The sequence below is a fragment of the Scyliorhinus torazame genome, chromosome 13 (assembly GCF_047496885.1).
Source record: "Scyliorhinus torazame isolate Kashiwa2021f chromosome 13, sScyTor2.1, whole genome shotgun sequence".
NCBI lineage: Eukaryota > Metazoa > Chordata > Chondrichthyes > Carcharhiniformes > Scyliorhinidae > Scyliorhinus > Scyliorhinus torazame.
In genome coordinates this window covers 41,010,664-41,025,489 of record NC_092719.1, presented here as the reverse complement: position 1 = coordinate 41,025,489, position 14,826 = coordinate 41,010,664, and the positions used below count along the sequence as shown (strand labels likewise).

The following is a 14,826-nucleotide window of genomic DNA, read 5'->3' as shown; positions in this document are numbered from 1 at the left end:
AAGAGTATTCCATTACACTCCTGACTTGTGCCCTCTAGATGGTGGATAGACTTGGGCGGGGGGGGGGGGGGGGTCATGAATGGATTACTCGCTGTAATATTCCTCGCCTTTGGCCTGCTCTGGTAGCCACAGTATTAATATGGCTAGTCCAATTCAGTTTCTGATCAATGGTAACCCGCAGGATGGTGATTGTGGATGATTCAGCGATGGTAATGCCATTGAATGTCAAAGGCTGATGGTTAGATCGCACAGTGTGCACTTATCCCCACTTCTGACCTTATGATGGAACGGAAGTCATTGTTGAAGCAGCTGAAGGTGGTTGGGCCTAGGACACTACCCTGAGAAACCCCTGCAGTGATGTCCTGGAGCCAAGGTGATTGACCTCCAACCACCAGAACCATCTTCCTTTGTCCAGATATTACTCTAACCAGCGGAGAGTTTCCCCCTGATTCCCATTGACTCCGGTTTTGCTAAGACTCCTTGATGCCACACTCAGTCAAATGCTGCCTTGGTGTCAAGGGAAGTCACTCTCACCTCAGGTTCTTGTCTCCTTGCTGCCAGAATCAAAACTGAAACCAAACTTAAACTTTGGAACTCTTAAAAACTGTGGGATCAGATCAAATCACCACCTGTTACTGGGCAGAGGACAGCCTTTTTGGGCCAATCCATCAGCCACCAACCAATTAATCAAACTGAGTCCCAATGCATCTTTCAGTCACTGATGTCGGCCAGTGTGCAGCTTCTGTTTAACCAGCACGGCCTTCTGGATTCTTCCTACTTGAAGCACAGTAGCACAAGTGGCTAGCACTGTGGCTTCACAGCGCCAGGGTCCCAGGTTTGATTCGTCATTGTCTGTGCGGAGTCTGCACGTTCTCCCTGAGTCTGTGGGTTGCCTCCCACAGTCCAAAGACATGCAGGTTAGGTGGATTGGCTATGCTAAATTGTCCTTTGTGTCCAAAAAAAGGTTAGGAGGACTTATTGGGTTACGGGGATAGGGTGGAAGTGAGGGCTTAAGTGGGTCGGTGCAGAATCGATGGGCCGAATGGCCTCCTTCTGCACTGTATAAGATACAAGCTTCTTGCCTTAAAAAGACATATCCAATAATCATCCATGGATTAAAATAATAATAGGAAAAATAAAAGAAAGGGGAAATAAGGGAATAAACAGGAAGGACCCTTACAATAGACACAAAAACTTCCTGGGGAGCATGAAAGACCCCATCTCCTGAGGCGTTGCATTATCCTGAAACTTTTCAAATGTTTCTGAGATGAGATATCAAATGCAATTAGAACATAGAACATAGAACAATACAGCGCAGTACAGGCCCTTCGGCCCACGATGTTGCACCGAAACAAAAGCCATCTAACCTACACTATGCCATTATCATCCATATGCTTATCCAATAAACTTTTAAATGCCCTCAATGTTGGCGAGTTCACTACTGTTGCAGGTAGGGCATTCCACGGCCTCACCACTCTTTGCATAAAGAACCTACCTCTGACCTCTGTCCTATATCTATTACCCCTCAGTTTAAATCTATGTCCCCTCGTGCCAGCCATTTCCATCCGCGGGAGAAGGCTCTCACTGTCCACCCTATCTAACCCCTGATCATTTTGTATGCCTCTATTAAGTCTCCTCTTAACCTTCTTCTCTCCAACGAAAACAACCTCAAGTCCATCAGCCTTTCCTCATAAGATTTTTCCTCCATACCAGGCAACATCCTGGTAAATCTCCTCTGCACCCGCTCCAAAGCCTCCATGTCTTTCCTATAATGCGGTGACCAGAACTGTACGCAATACTCCAAATGCGGCCGTACCAGAGTTTTGTACAGCTGCAACATGACCTCCTGACTCCGGAACTCAATCCCTCTACCAATAAAGGCCAACACTCCATAGGCCTTCTTCACAACCCTATCAACCTGGGTGGCAACTTTCAGGGATCTATGTACATGGACACCTAGATCCCTCTGCTCATCCACTCTTCCAAGAACTTTACCATTAGCCAAATATTCCGCATTCCTGTTATTCCTTCCAAAGTGAATCACCTCACACTTCTCTACATTAAACTCCATTTGCCACCTCTCAGCCCAGCTCTGCAGCTTATCTATGTCCCTCTGTAACCTGCTACATCCTTCCACACTGTCGACAACACCACCGACTTTAGTGTCGTCTGCAAATTTACTCACCCACCCTTCTGCGCCTTCCTCTAGGTCATTGATAAAAATGACAAACAGCAACGGCCCCAGAACAGATCCTTGTGGTGCGCCACTTGTAACTGAACTCCATTCTGAACATTTCCCATCAACCACCACCCTCTGTCTTCTTTCAGCTAGCCAATTTCTGATCCACATCTCTAAATCACCCTCAATCCCCAGCCTCCGTATTTTCTGCAATAGCCTACCGTGGGGAACCTTATCAAACGCTTTACTGAAATCCATATACACCACATCAACTGCTCTACCCTCGTCTACCTGTTCAGTCACCTTCTCAAAGAACTCAATAAGGTTTGTGAGGCATGACCTACCCTTTACAAAGCCATGCTGACTATCCCTGATCATATTATTCCTATCTAGATGATTATAAATCTTGTCTCTTATAATCCCCTCCAAGACTTTACCCACTACAGATGTGAGGCTCACCGGTCTATAGTTGCCGGGGTTGTCTCTGCTCCCCTTTTTGAACAAAGGGACCACATTTGCTATCCTCCAGTTCTCTGGCACTATTCCTGTAGCCAATGGTGACATAAAAATCAAAGCCAAAGGTCCAGCAATCTCTTCCCTGGCCTCCCAGAGAATCCTAGGATAAATCCCATCAGGCCCCGGGGACCTATCTATTTTCAGCCTGTCCAGAATTGCCAACACCTCTTCCCTACGTACCTCAATGCCAACTATTCTAATAGCCTGGGTCTCAGCATTCTTCTCCACAACATTATCTTTTCCTGAGTGAATACTGACGAAAAATATTCATTTGGTATCTCGCCTATCTCTTCAGACTCCACACACAACTTCCCATCCCTGTCCTTGACTGGTCCTACTCTTACCCTAGTCATTCGCTTATTCCTGACATACCTATAGAAAGCTTTTGGGTTTTCCTTGATCCTACCTGCCAAATACTTCTCATGCCCCTCCTTGCTCGTCTTAGCTCTCTTTAGATCCTTCCTCGCTACCTTGTAACTATCCATCGCCCCAACTGAAACTTCACACCTCATCTTCACATAGGCCTCCTTCTTCCTCTTAACAAGAGATTCCACTTCTTTGGTAATCCACGGTTCCCTCGCTCTACGCCTTCCTCCCTGCCTGACCGGTACGTACTTATCAAGAACACGCAGTAGCTGATCCTTGAACAAGCTCCACTTATCCAGTGTGCACAACACTTGCAGCCTACTTCTCCAACCTATCCCCCCCAAGTCACGTCTAATGGCATCATAATTGCCCTTCCCCCAGCTATAACTCTTGCCCTGCGGTGTATACTTATCCCTTTCCATCACTAACGTAAATGTCACCGAATTGTGGTCACTGTCCCCAAAGTGCTCTCCTACCTCCAAATCCAACACCTGGCCAGGTTCATTACCCAAAACCAAATCCAACGTGGCCTCGCCTCTTGTTGGCCTGTCAACATATTGTGTCAGGAAACCCTCCTGCGCACACTGTACAAAAAAACGACCCATCTAATGTACTCAAACTATATTTTTTCCAGTCAATATTTGGAAAGTTAAAGTCTCCCATAATAACTACCCTGTTACTTTCGCTCTTATCCAGGATCATCCTCGCCATCCTTTCCTCTACATCCCTAGAACTATTTGGAGGCCTATAGAAAACTCCCAACAGAGTGACCTCTCCTTTCCTGTTTCTAACCTCAGCCCATACTACCTCGGAAGGTGAGTCCCCATCTAGCATCCTCTCCGCCACCGTAATACTGCTCTTGACTAGCAGCGCCACACCTCCCCCTCTTTTGCCTCCTTCTCTGAGCTTACTAAAACACCTAAACCCCGGAACCTGCAACATCCATTCCTGTCCCTGCTCTATCCATGTCTCCGAAATGGCCACAACATCGAAGTCCCAGGTACCAACCCATGCTGCCAGTTCCCCTACCTTATTTCGTATACTCCTAGCATTGAAGTAGACACACTTCAAACCACCTACCTGAACACTGGCCCCCTCCTGCGACGCCAATCTGTGCTCCTGACCTCTATACTCTCATTCTCCCGTACCCTAAAACTACAATCCAGGTTCCCATGCCCCTGCTGCATTAGTTTAAACCCCCCCAAAGAGCACTAACAAATCTCCCCCCAATGATATTTGTGCCCCTCCGGTTCAGATGTAGACCATCCTGTCTATAGAGGTCCCACCTTCCCCAGAAAGAGCCCCAGTTATCCAGAAATCTGAATCCCTCCCGCCTGCACCATCCCTGTAGCCACGTGTTTAATTGCTCTCTCTCCCTATTTCTCATCTCATTATCACGTGGCATGGGCAACAACCCAGAGATAACAACTCTGTTTGTTCTAGTTCTGAGCTTCCATCCTAGCTCCCTGAAAGCCTGCCTGACATCCTTGTCCCCTTTCCTACCTATGTCGTTAGTGCCAATGTGGACCACGACTTGGGGCTGCTCCCCCTCCCCCTTAAGGACCCGGAAAACACGATCCGAGACATCACCTGTTCTAAATCCAATGACTACAGCAGACATGGATTCATTGAAATCCTCTGGAATATACAGCCAGCAGGACTTTACAAACTGTTCACCAAGTCAGAATGATCAGAGAACAGAGATCAGATTGCTGTACTGAAAAGCTGGAAAGACGCTGTTCCTCTCTACCTAAAGCATTGTGACCGGATTTGCAAAGTAACTATCCAGAGAAGAGAAATCTACTACAAATCAAGATCTTTTGGAATAAAAGGTGGAAATCAGTTCCCTACAAGTTCAACCAGGAAGTCAACTGAACACAATGGGCACAACGTGAATCACTGCATCAAGACCAGCCAAAAAAAACAGCGTCTACTCCTTTATTTTATCTTCTTTATGAACTGTAATATATCTTTAAGCTATCCTCTTATTCTGCCATCTGTACTAGTGTGCGCAAGTGTTGGGGGCAGCGGCAGTGAATGTGTGTAATATATGAATAGTGGTTGTGAATTGCTTAGTTTTTTAATTCAGGAAATAGTTTCAAAAACTTATCTTGTTCTTTGTTTAAGCACAGAACCCCTGTCTGGCTAATTCCTTATAATCTGAAAGTGTACATAGAGGGATTCCTACAGTATTGGCAAAGCAAATGCCTCTTATATGTCGCTATAGGCCAGCAGCGCAGGTTCAACTCCCGTACCAGCTTACCCGAACAGGCGCCAGATTGTGGAGTCTAGGGGCTTTTCACAGTAGCTTCATACTTGTGACAATAAAAGATTATTATTATCACCATCATATCTGCTTCCACCACCTCCCCCGACAGTGTGTTCCAGGCACGCACCACCCTCTGTGTAAAAGATTTGCCTCGCACATCTCCTCTAAACTTTCCCCCTCACACCATAAACCTATGTCCCCTTGTAATTGATTTTTCAAAGCTGGGAAAAAGCGTCTGACTATCCACTCTGTCTATGCCACTCATAGCTTTGTGAACCTCTGTCAGGTTGCCCCTCAACCTCCGTTGTTTCAGTGAAAACAATCAGGGTTTATCCAACCTCTCTTCATAGCTAATACCTTCCAGACCAGACAACATCCTGGTAAACCTCTCCTATACCCTCTCCAAAGCATCCACATCCTTCTGGTAGTGTGGCGACCAGAATTGTAAGCAATATTCCAAATGTAGACTAACTAAGGTTCTGTACAGCATGACTTGCCAATTTTTATACTCCATGCCCCAACCGATGAAGACAAGCATGACATATGCCTTCTTAACTACCTTGTCCACCTGCGTTGTCACTTTCAGTGGTCTGTGAACCTGTAAGCCCAGATCTCTCTGCCTGTCAATACTCCTAAGGGATCTGCCATTTTCTTTATAATTCCCACCTGTATTTGACCTTCCAAAATGCATTACCTCACATTTGCCTGGATTAAATTCCATTTACCATTTCTCTGCCCAAGTCTCCAACTGATCTATATCCTGCTGTATCCTCTGACAACCCTCTTCAATATCCGCAACTCCACCAATCTTTGTGATGTTCGCAAACTTACTAATCAGACCAGTTACATTTTCCTCCAAATTATTTATTTATTCCACAAACAACAAATGTCCCACCACTGATCTCTGTGGAACACCACTCATCACAGCCCTCCATTCAGAAAAGCATCCTTCCAACGCTACTGTCTTCTATGACCGAGCAAGTTTTGTACCCATCTTGCTAGCTCACCTCTGATTCCATGTGACTTCACCTTTCAATCTTCCAATAATATATACATATTAAGGCTTTTCATCATTAACCCTAGGCACAGTACAATTCAACAACTTAAGCCTTATTAATTACATAACAATGAGGTGAAGTCTAACAGGTGCCTACACTTTAAAAGTACTGGCTGTGTGGGCAGCATGTGGTGTAGTAGTTAGCACTGGGAATCCTGGCCCTGGGTCACTGTTTTGCCCCTTAATTGGAAAAGAATAATTGGGTCCTCTTAAAAAAAAATTTTATTTTAAAAATAAGTAAGTACTGGTTGTGAAGTGGTTTGGGATTTTGGTCATGAAGTATGCTATATAAATGCAATATTTTCCTTTTTTTTTTTTAACTACTCATTCCATCTCTCCATGGTCACCGTCTCAAGACAACCTGCACAGTTCCCAACCTTTGGATCCTATTCGATCCTGAACAGAACTTCAATCCTTGTATCCTGCCTGTCACAAAGACCCCCAAATTCCACTTCCATAAAATCGCCCAATTCTGCTGCTATTTCAGTTCATCCAAACCTTGGTCAATTCCAGATTCAATTATTGTAATGCTCTCAAGGCCACTCCCCATCCTTCATGTGCCGTAAACTCCAACTGACGCAAAATCCCATTACTTTTATCTTGCCCCGCATGAAGTCCTGATCATTTATAGCTACAGACCGTGTAAACTTCCATCGACTCCTGGCCCCTCAATGTCTCCAAATCAAATTTTCATCTACATGTTTAGATCTCCTCCTTCCCTTATTCATTCCCTCCACCCCCTTTCCTTATACCTCCTTCAACTTTCTATGCCAAGTGCGCTGGAATTTGCTCTCAAATTCCCTCTGCTGCTTTAAAACTGCTCTGAAAACTTAACCCATCGAAAAAGCTTTTAGTCTCCCCTCTTTAATATTGGTTTCACTGTCTCTCATCTGTTTTTGCCTGATTACATCTTTGCAGAGCAATATTGAGTTGTTTTTCCTAGTTAAAGATGTTATAAATGCAAGCTTTCTCATGGAGCTAAATAAATTAAGGAGAGTTCCAACCCAGTCAGTCCCTTGTGATTATCTACCATTCATGCTTTAAGTTATTGGCGAATGTCCTTGAAAGAATATAAAAATGCCACATTGTGTTAGAAAATCATATACTGTAAGATTAATTCAATTATTAAATAATTACTTTTAATTTTCTTTTTTAATACAGGAATGTTATTGAATAAGGAAGGCTGATGATTGTACTCAAATAAGTGAGCAAGCAGAGCAATGTGATGCTATTTGATTAGCACCAATTGTTGAATTTGTAAGAGAATAAAAGGCCAAATTGGCTTGTGGAGCATCTCAACAACAAGAACTCCTACTTCAAACTCCTGTTCATTGACTACAGCTCCACCTTCAACGCTGTAACTCCAGCCAAGCTCATATCAAAACTCCGAAACCTAGGACTTGGCTCCTCCCTCTACAACTGAATCCTCGACTTCCTGACCCACAGACCACAATCAGTAAGGAAAAACAACAACACCTCCTCCATGAAGACCTCAATACTGGGGCGCCGCAAGGCTGTGTACTTAGCCTCCTACTCTACCCCCTATACTCTGGCAAAAGTTGGTTCCAATTCCATCTACAAGTTTGCTGATGACATGGCCTTCGTGGGTCGGATCTTGAACAATGAAGAGTCAGAGTACAGGAGGACAATAGAGAACCTAGTGGCATTGTGTGAGGACAACATCAGTAAAGCTAAGGAGCTGACATTAACTTCAGGAAGCAAAGTATTGTACACACCCCTGTCTGCATCAATGACGGCAAGATGGAGATGGTTGACAGCTTCAAATTCCTAGGTGTGCACATCACCAACAATCTGTCTTGGTCCACTCACATCAGTGTTACAAACAAGAAAGCACAACAGCGCCTATACTTCCTCAGGAAACTAAGGAAATTCGGCATGTCCACGTTGACACTTACCAATTTTAACAGATGCACATAGAAAGCATCCCATCTGGCTGCATCACAGCCTTGTATGGCAATTCCTCGTCCCAAGACCATAAGAAACTACAGAGAGTCATGAACATAGCCCAGTCCACCACATGAATCCTCCCCCATCCATTGACTCTGTCTACACCTCCCGCAGCCTTGGGATAGCACGCAGCATAATCAAAGACGCATCCCACCCGGGTTATTCTCTCTTCCAACCTCTTTCATTAGGCAGAAGATACAAAAGTCTGAGAACATGCACTAACGGGTTCAAAAACAGCTTCTTCACCGCTGTTTTCAGACTCCTGAATGACTCTCTTACGGACTGAACTGATCTCTCCACACATCTTCTCTACTTAGTACTACACTCCATATGCTTCACCCAATGTATTTACATTGTGTATTTATCGTATGTCCTATGTTTTTTCATATATGGAACGATCTGTCTGAACTGTACGCAGTTTAATACTTTTCACTGTACCTCGTGACAATAAATCAAATCAAAATCAAAAGAACAACCATTACCCCAAACAAATTTAAATAAAAAATTGCAATTAATTAATGATACAACTATAGAATTTACATAAATTTCACCCATTTCAAATGTCTTTCCATGCCACACTGCACTGGAAATTGAAGTATATTTTGCCTTTCTGACATGAGCACAAAGATCAAGGCTGACAATCTGGTGCAGTACTGAGGGATTGTGGCACTGTCGCCCGTGCCATCTTCCGAATGAGACATTCAACCAAAGTCGCATCTGCCTGCTTGGGTGGATGTACAAGATCCTAGACACTATTTTGAGGAAGAGCAGGGGAGTGTCCTGGCCAACATTTATCCCTCAATCACAAAAGCAAATCATCTGTCCATTATTGGGACTGTTTGTGGAGTGGGGCGGGGGGATTGTGTGAGGTGGCCTCCTCTCCCACTTTGCAACAACGACACTTCATTGGATGGAAAGCGTGTTGAAAAGGGCACAGTGTTTAGCACTGTTGCTTCACAGCGCAAGGTCCCAGGTTCGATTCCGGCCTTGGGTCACTGTCTGTGCGGAGTCTGCACTTTCTCCCTGTGTCTGCATGGGTTTCCTCCGGGTGCTCCGGTTTCCTCCCACAACTCCCGAAAGACGGGCTGTTAGGTAATTTGGACATTCTGAATTCTCCCTCTGTGTAACCCGGCCAAGCGCCAGAGTGTGGCGACCAGGGGATTTTCACAGTCACTCCATTGCAGTGTTAATGTCAGCCTACTTGAGACAAAGATTTAATAATAAAGCTCTGGGCAAATGCGAGTTTTTCTTCCACCCGCCGAGTTACCGGCTATTGTCTGAGGGAATGGCTGGATGTGAGGGAATGGTTGAGGTGGCAAATTTCCGCCTGGGCATTGAGACGTCCGCCCTCCACTCAATCACTGAGCAACAAAAATGTCCTGTAAAACCAACCACAAAGTAATAAATGAACACTGAGTCCAAAAGCAAAGCCCTGACAAAGTGAAAGGGGCTGGATACATTGGGAGTGTGTCAGTGTGCAGCAGCTGTGATATTTGGGGAGTGTGTGTGTGTGACCCTCAGCTCGGGACAGTTCTGTGGCCGGGTTGTGTATGGCAGTGAGTGCGGCTCACTGCGCCCGCCGAGCTCTCCGGTACCGACACCAGCACCGAGCCGGTGGGCTGAGGAGCGGCCGCCGGGCCATGGGCACTGCCGGCCTGCGGAGCCTCCGCTTCGACAACCTGGCGCTGCGCTCGCTGCCCGTCGAGCCGCCCCGGGAGCCGGGCTCCCGCCAGGTGCCGGCCGCCTGCTTCTCGCGGGTGCGGGCGGCGCCGGTCGAGCGGCCCCGGCTGGTGGCCCAGTCGCTGCCGGCCCTCCGCCTCCTCGACCTGGAGCCGGAGGGGGAGCCGGGCTGGGAGCAGGAGCTGGCCGAGTACTTCAGCGGCAACCGGCAGCTGGCCGGCTCGGAGCCCGCCGCCCACTGCTACTGCGGACACCAGTTCGGCAGCTTCGCCGGGCAGCTGGGCGACGGCGCGGCCTTGTACCTGGGCGAGGTGCTCAACAGCAAGGGGCACAGGTGGGAGCTGCAGATCAAAGGCGCCGGACCGACCCCTTACTCCAGGTCAGTACAAACACACTGGCTTTACAGACTACAATAAGCTTCAGACAGACAGGGGGGGGGGGGGGTTAAAGTCCAGTTTAAATCCAGCTGCGCCTCTCCTGGAGGCCTGCTCAGTCCAATCCTAAATTTGGGCTCTTCCCCTCTCCACGTTCCTCCTTTATTTCTGCTCCATTCCTATTTTTCCACCCTTCACTCAACTTTTTTTTTGCCATGAGGAACACCTCTATAAATGCAAGCTTTGTTTTTTTTTAGTGTAAATATACATTTGGCTTAATTGGCACAAATGGCTGAAAGTGTAATCACCCTGCTGAATTGTTATCCAGGGAGCAATGTTTGTCTGTTTTAGACGAGCGCAGAGTTTAGGGGCATGACCCATTCCGCATGCAATCTTTCCTTGCTTCCTGGTTCTCCCAATGGTTTCTGAACTGTAATGCAGGGTTCCCGCAAATGGAAACTCGTATTTTTTTCCTCAAGGCATGACGCCCATCCCTATTTTATCAATTATTCCAACCTGTAAATCCTTCCAAAAGGTCCCAATGGCAGGCGGTAAATCCAGGAGAGATTCCTGATCAGCCATGCAATCAGAAGTTAGAGCCTGCATTATCCATAGCTCCAGATGACAACATGCATGTTAAAGAGCATGCTCATAGAATCCCTGCAGTGCAGAAGGAGATCATTTGCCCATTGAGTCTGCACTGACCCTCTGAAAGTGCACCCTACCTAGGCCCACTCCTCCGCCCTATTCCCGTAACCCTACCGGCAATTTTAGCATGGCCATTCCACCTAACCTGGATATCTTTGTGGCTGAGAGTAAATCCATGCAGACACGGGGAGAATGTGCAAACTCCACACAGTCACCCAAGGCCGGAATTGAACACTAGTCTCTGGCACTGTGAAGCAGCAGTGTTAACCACTGTGTCATCATGCCAGAGGAGTTTATGCTCCCCAGGTAATCTGTAACGCACCACACTGTTGTACTGTTGGCCAGGACACTCCCCTGCTCTTCCTCGAAATAGTGTCTAGGATCTTGTACATCCACCCAAGCAGGCAGATGCGACTTTGGTTGAATGTCTCATTCGGAAGATGGCACTGTCAACAGTGCCGCAATCCCTCAGTACTGCACCAGATTGTCAGCCTTGATCTTTGTGCTCATGTCAGGCCTACAACCCCTCTCTGTTGCTACTCTGGATTTTCATGGAATTGCATCAACCCCACTCTCCCATTGCACCATAGACCGCAATGCCTTCTGTGATGCTACTGACTGTTGTGCCTTCAACCACCGAGGCTAAACATTCTAAAATTCCCTACCTAAGCACTTCAGCCCCTTCATCTTCTCCTCATCTCATACCAACCACAACACATATGTCATTGACCAGCTTTTGGGTCAGCTTTCCTAATATCTTTTTTCTGCTCTTCATCCATTTATTTCGGATTAAGCCTTGGGATGTTTTCTTATGTTAAAAATGCGAGATGAGTTTTGTTGCGGCACAATGCATCTGCTTTCAGTATAAACCTATCACAGGTTTTAGTGTTGAATCATAGTTGCATATCGTATTTTATATAGTAATCTTGTATTTGAATCTTTTATTTCAATTATGTTCATGTTTACTTTTGACAGACAATCAGATGGTCGAAAGGTGCTTCGTTCCAGTATAAGAGAATTTCTCTGTAGTGAGGCCATGTTCCATCTGGGAATTCCAACAACACGAGGGGGTACTTGTGTGACATCAGATACTAAAGTCATGAGGGATGTGTTGTATGATGGACATCCAATATATGAAAAATGCACTATTGTTCTGCGCATTGCTCCTACATTTTTACGGTATTAGGATTTCTGTTTTTTGTGTAAATTTGTGCAAATGTTCAGAATTTATAAAATGTTATAGTTACTCATAATTCATTACCTACAAGTAAACACATCTTGTTATATGTTTTAAAATCAGTTTTGGATCCTTTGAGATATTTAAACCTATGGATGAATCTACAGGTCGAAAGGGACCTAGTTGCGGTAGAAATGATATTCGAGTCCAAATGCTTGACTATGTTATTGGAATATTCTATCCAGAAATTCAGAGTGCACATTCCCAGAACACATTACAGCGAAATGCTGCTTTCTTCAGAGAGGTAAGAATGTATGAAATAAGTAACTGTGCAGTTGAATACTATGCCATTTACTTGTTTTTGCCCTTTGTGTGCACCAAGATACAAATTACTTTTTTTTACCATTATATGTTCTGTTATTACTAACTGTGTACAAGACTACACTATAGTGCACACTACGTAGGGTGGGATTTTCCAGGCCCGCCCAAAGCAGGTCAGTCAGATGTTCTGTCCTGTCTGCGACCATTTCCATCATAGGTGGGACTGGACAATTCCTAAACAGGCCAGGAATGTTCCAAGTTTGTTTCATGGTCTGGTTAGTCAGCTGATCTCAGCTGGGTAGGGGATATCTGCACCTCTGCATTCTAAAGGGCAACATTCATCCAAGTTCCTCTGTGTACATGACATGGAGATTGAAGGTTTGTTGACGTACCAGAAGGAAGGGGAAATGCATAACATTCGTTAAAGATGTAAGCACTTGTCCTGAATGGTTATTTCTGAAGGTGGTCCTTTGAGGTAAAATCCTGCATGTCATGACAGCTGAGCATTAAATCTCTAAAACTGCTTTATCGGTTCCAATGTTTGTTTGGCCAAATAGAAAGTTAGGGACTGTAGTGTCTCCTAGTTGGAGAATCATACTTGATGTATCTAGATAAACCCAAATACATGCCTTCTTCGCACTGAAGATCAGTTATCTTCCCTTGGCAACCTCCTATTTCTAGCCTTGACAAACTTGTGCCATGTCCACAGTACTTCATACATACCAGCCTTACAATTGATTTTCCCCTTTATGTTAAGTACTGCCAGGTCCTATAATTTTGGCTGCTTAAAATATTTGTGGCAATTTTAGAAACAATATTAAAGTAAGTAAAGTCTGGATTCCATGATGATGGGAAGCATTTTTCTCTCTCTCGCTCTCTTTTCTGTCTGCCTGTTTGTGTCTCTGCCTCTGTTGCCTTTTTGGCAGCGACAATAATTTTACATTGCTGATGGAATTTTTCTTTTTCATTGTGTTATTTGCATGAGGCTTTTTTTAATGACCAAGCAATGAATTTCGAAATGGACAATAAGTTTTGAATTTTGAGCTCACTATTTGTATCAGTGTAACATTTTAAATGTGCTAATGTAAAGCGACTATCAGTTCAAACTTTTTGGTGAGGTTTTCTTCCCCCTATATTTTACACAATAGCAGCAAATGACTATTTCAATAAGCATTTATTTAACGAAGCTGTGAAACATTACTCGTGGAAATAGAAAGAGAAATGAATGTTGTCATGGTTTATTTTCCCAGGATTACCTTGAACACAAAACTGAAAATGGAACTGTTACTTAAATTTACACAACTTGGGTACATTTCGAAACTTGTTTTTTTTTTTTGCAAAGCTCTATCTTGAAATTGGATAGTGGCTTTATTATACATCTAAATGTGGCCCTGTTTATCTACAGATAACCAAGAGGACAGCCAGACTGGTTGCTGAATGGCAATGTGTTGGATTTTGTCATGGTGTTCTGAACACAGATAACATGAGCATCGTAGGGCTCACCATTGACTATGGACCTTTTGGATTCATGGATAGGTATGTGGATTTTGAATGCAGTGCGGAATTATTTATAATTTTGCAGGATTAAAACTTTGTTTCGAACACAGTTGCCAAACACGCCATAGGCATCGTCAGTGGAACTTGCAAAATTTCTGTCGTACAACATGTCATGTTACCAATGATAACAAGTGTTGCATCGGAAGACATTTAGTAATTTTTCTATTTTTATTTTATACTTCTGCCTTTGTGCTGCTCTTTCAGCCAAGATGAAGAGGTTGCTGCCATGGGCTTTTCCAGGCAGTTGTTTTTTGTGTGGTGAATGTAACTTTTGGAACAGGTCAACCCTTCACTGGATTTTCATAAATTGTATTCAACCTCTATTTTAAAAGAAACATTCTGGGGCTATTTACTCCGTAGTGTGAGATGGTAGCTCCTTGATGTGCAATATATTGAAGTATCAATGTACAGTGTCACAGGAGTGTGGATGTAGATATTGATAACTCTGATTCCTGCACCCAACACACAAGTTAGCTGAGCAGTTGTGCATTTCCTATGGACCAAAACTTCCAACTTCTGCATAAGTCGACCAGAAAAACAGGATTCAAAGCTGAAATTCACTTTTTAATTGACTTCTTGTCTTTGAGGTATGGGCTTTGCGGAATAACTCCATGCATTGCTGATCTTCCACCTATTCATTATTCTGACTAATAAAACCTAGCATGCTGAATGCCTTTTTCACCACCCTGTCCACTGCGACTCCACCTTCAAGGA

At 44.7% G+C, this 14,826-nt stretch overlaps 2 protein-coding genes across 3 annotated transcripts in view; one reads left to right on the top strand and one right to left on the bottom strand.

Moving 5' to 3' along the window:
- LOC140387991 (traB domain-containing protein-like) overlaps positions 1-14,826 on the bottom strand; it is a 209,365-nt gene that overhangs the window by 183,448 nt on the left and 11,091 nt on the right. The window lies entirely within an intron of this gene.
- selenoo1 (selenoprotein O1) overlaps positions 9,874-14,826 on the top strand; it is a 31,310-nt gene continuing 26,357 nt past the window's right edge. Inside the window, exons 1-4 of one of the 2 annotated variants that reach the window (XM_072471434.1) lie at positions 9,874-10,414; positions 12,033-12,236; positions 12,358-12,538; positions 13,961-14,091. In XM_072471434.1, the coding sequence (XP_072327535.1) occupies positions 9,906-10,414; positions 12,033-12,236; positions 12,358-12,538; positions 13,961-14,091 (1,025 nt within the window). In that variant the 5' untranslated portion in view covers positions 9,874-9,905. The remainder of the gene's footprint in view (positions 10,415-12,032; positions 12,237-12,357; positions 12,539-13,960; positions 14,092-14,826) is intronic. The other variant, XM_072471433.1, reaches the window with a different exon arrangement.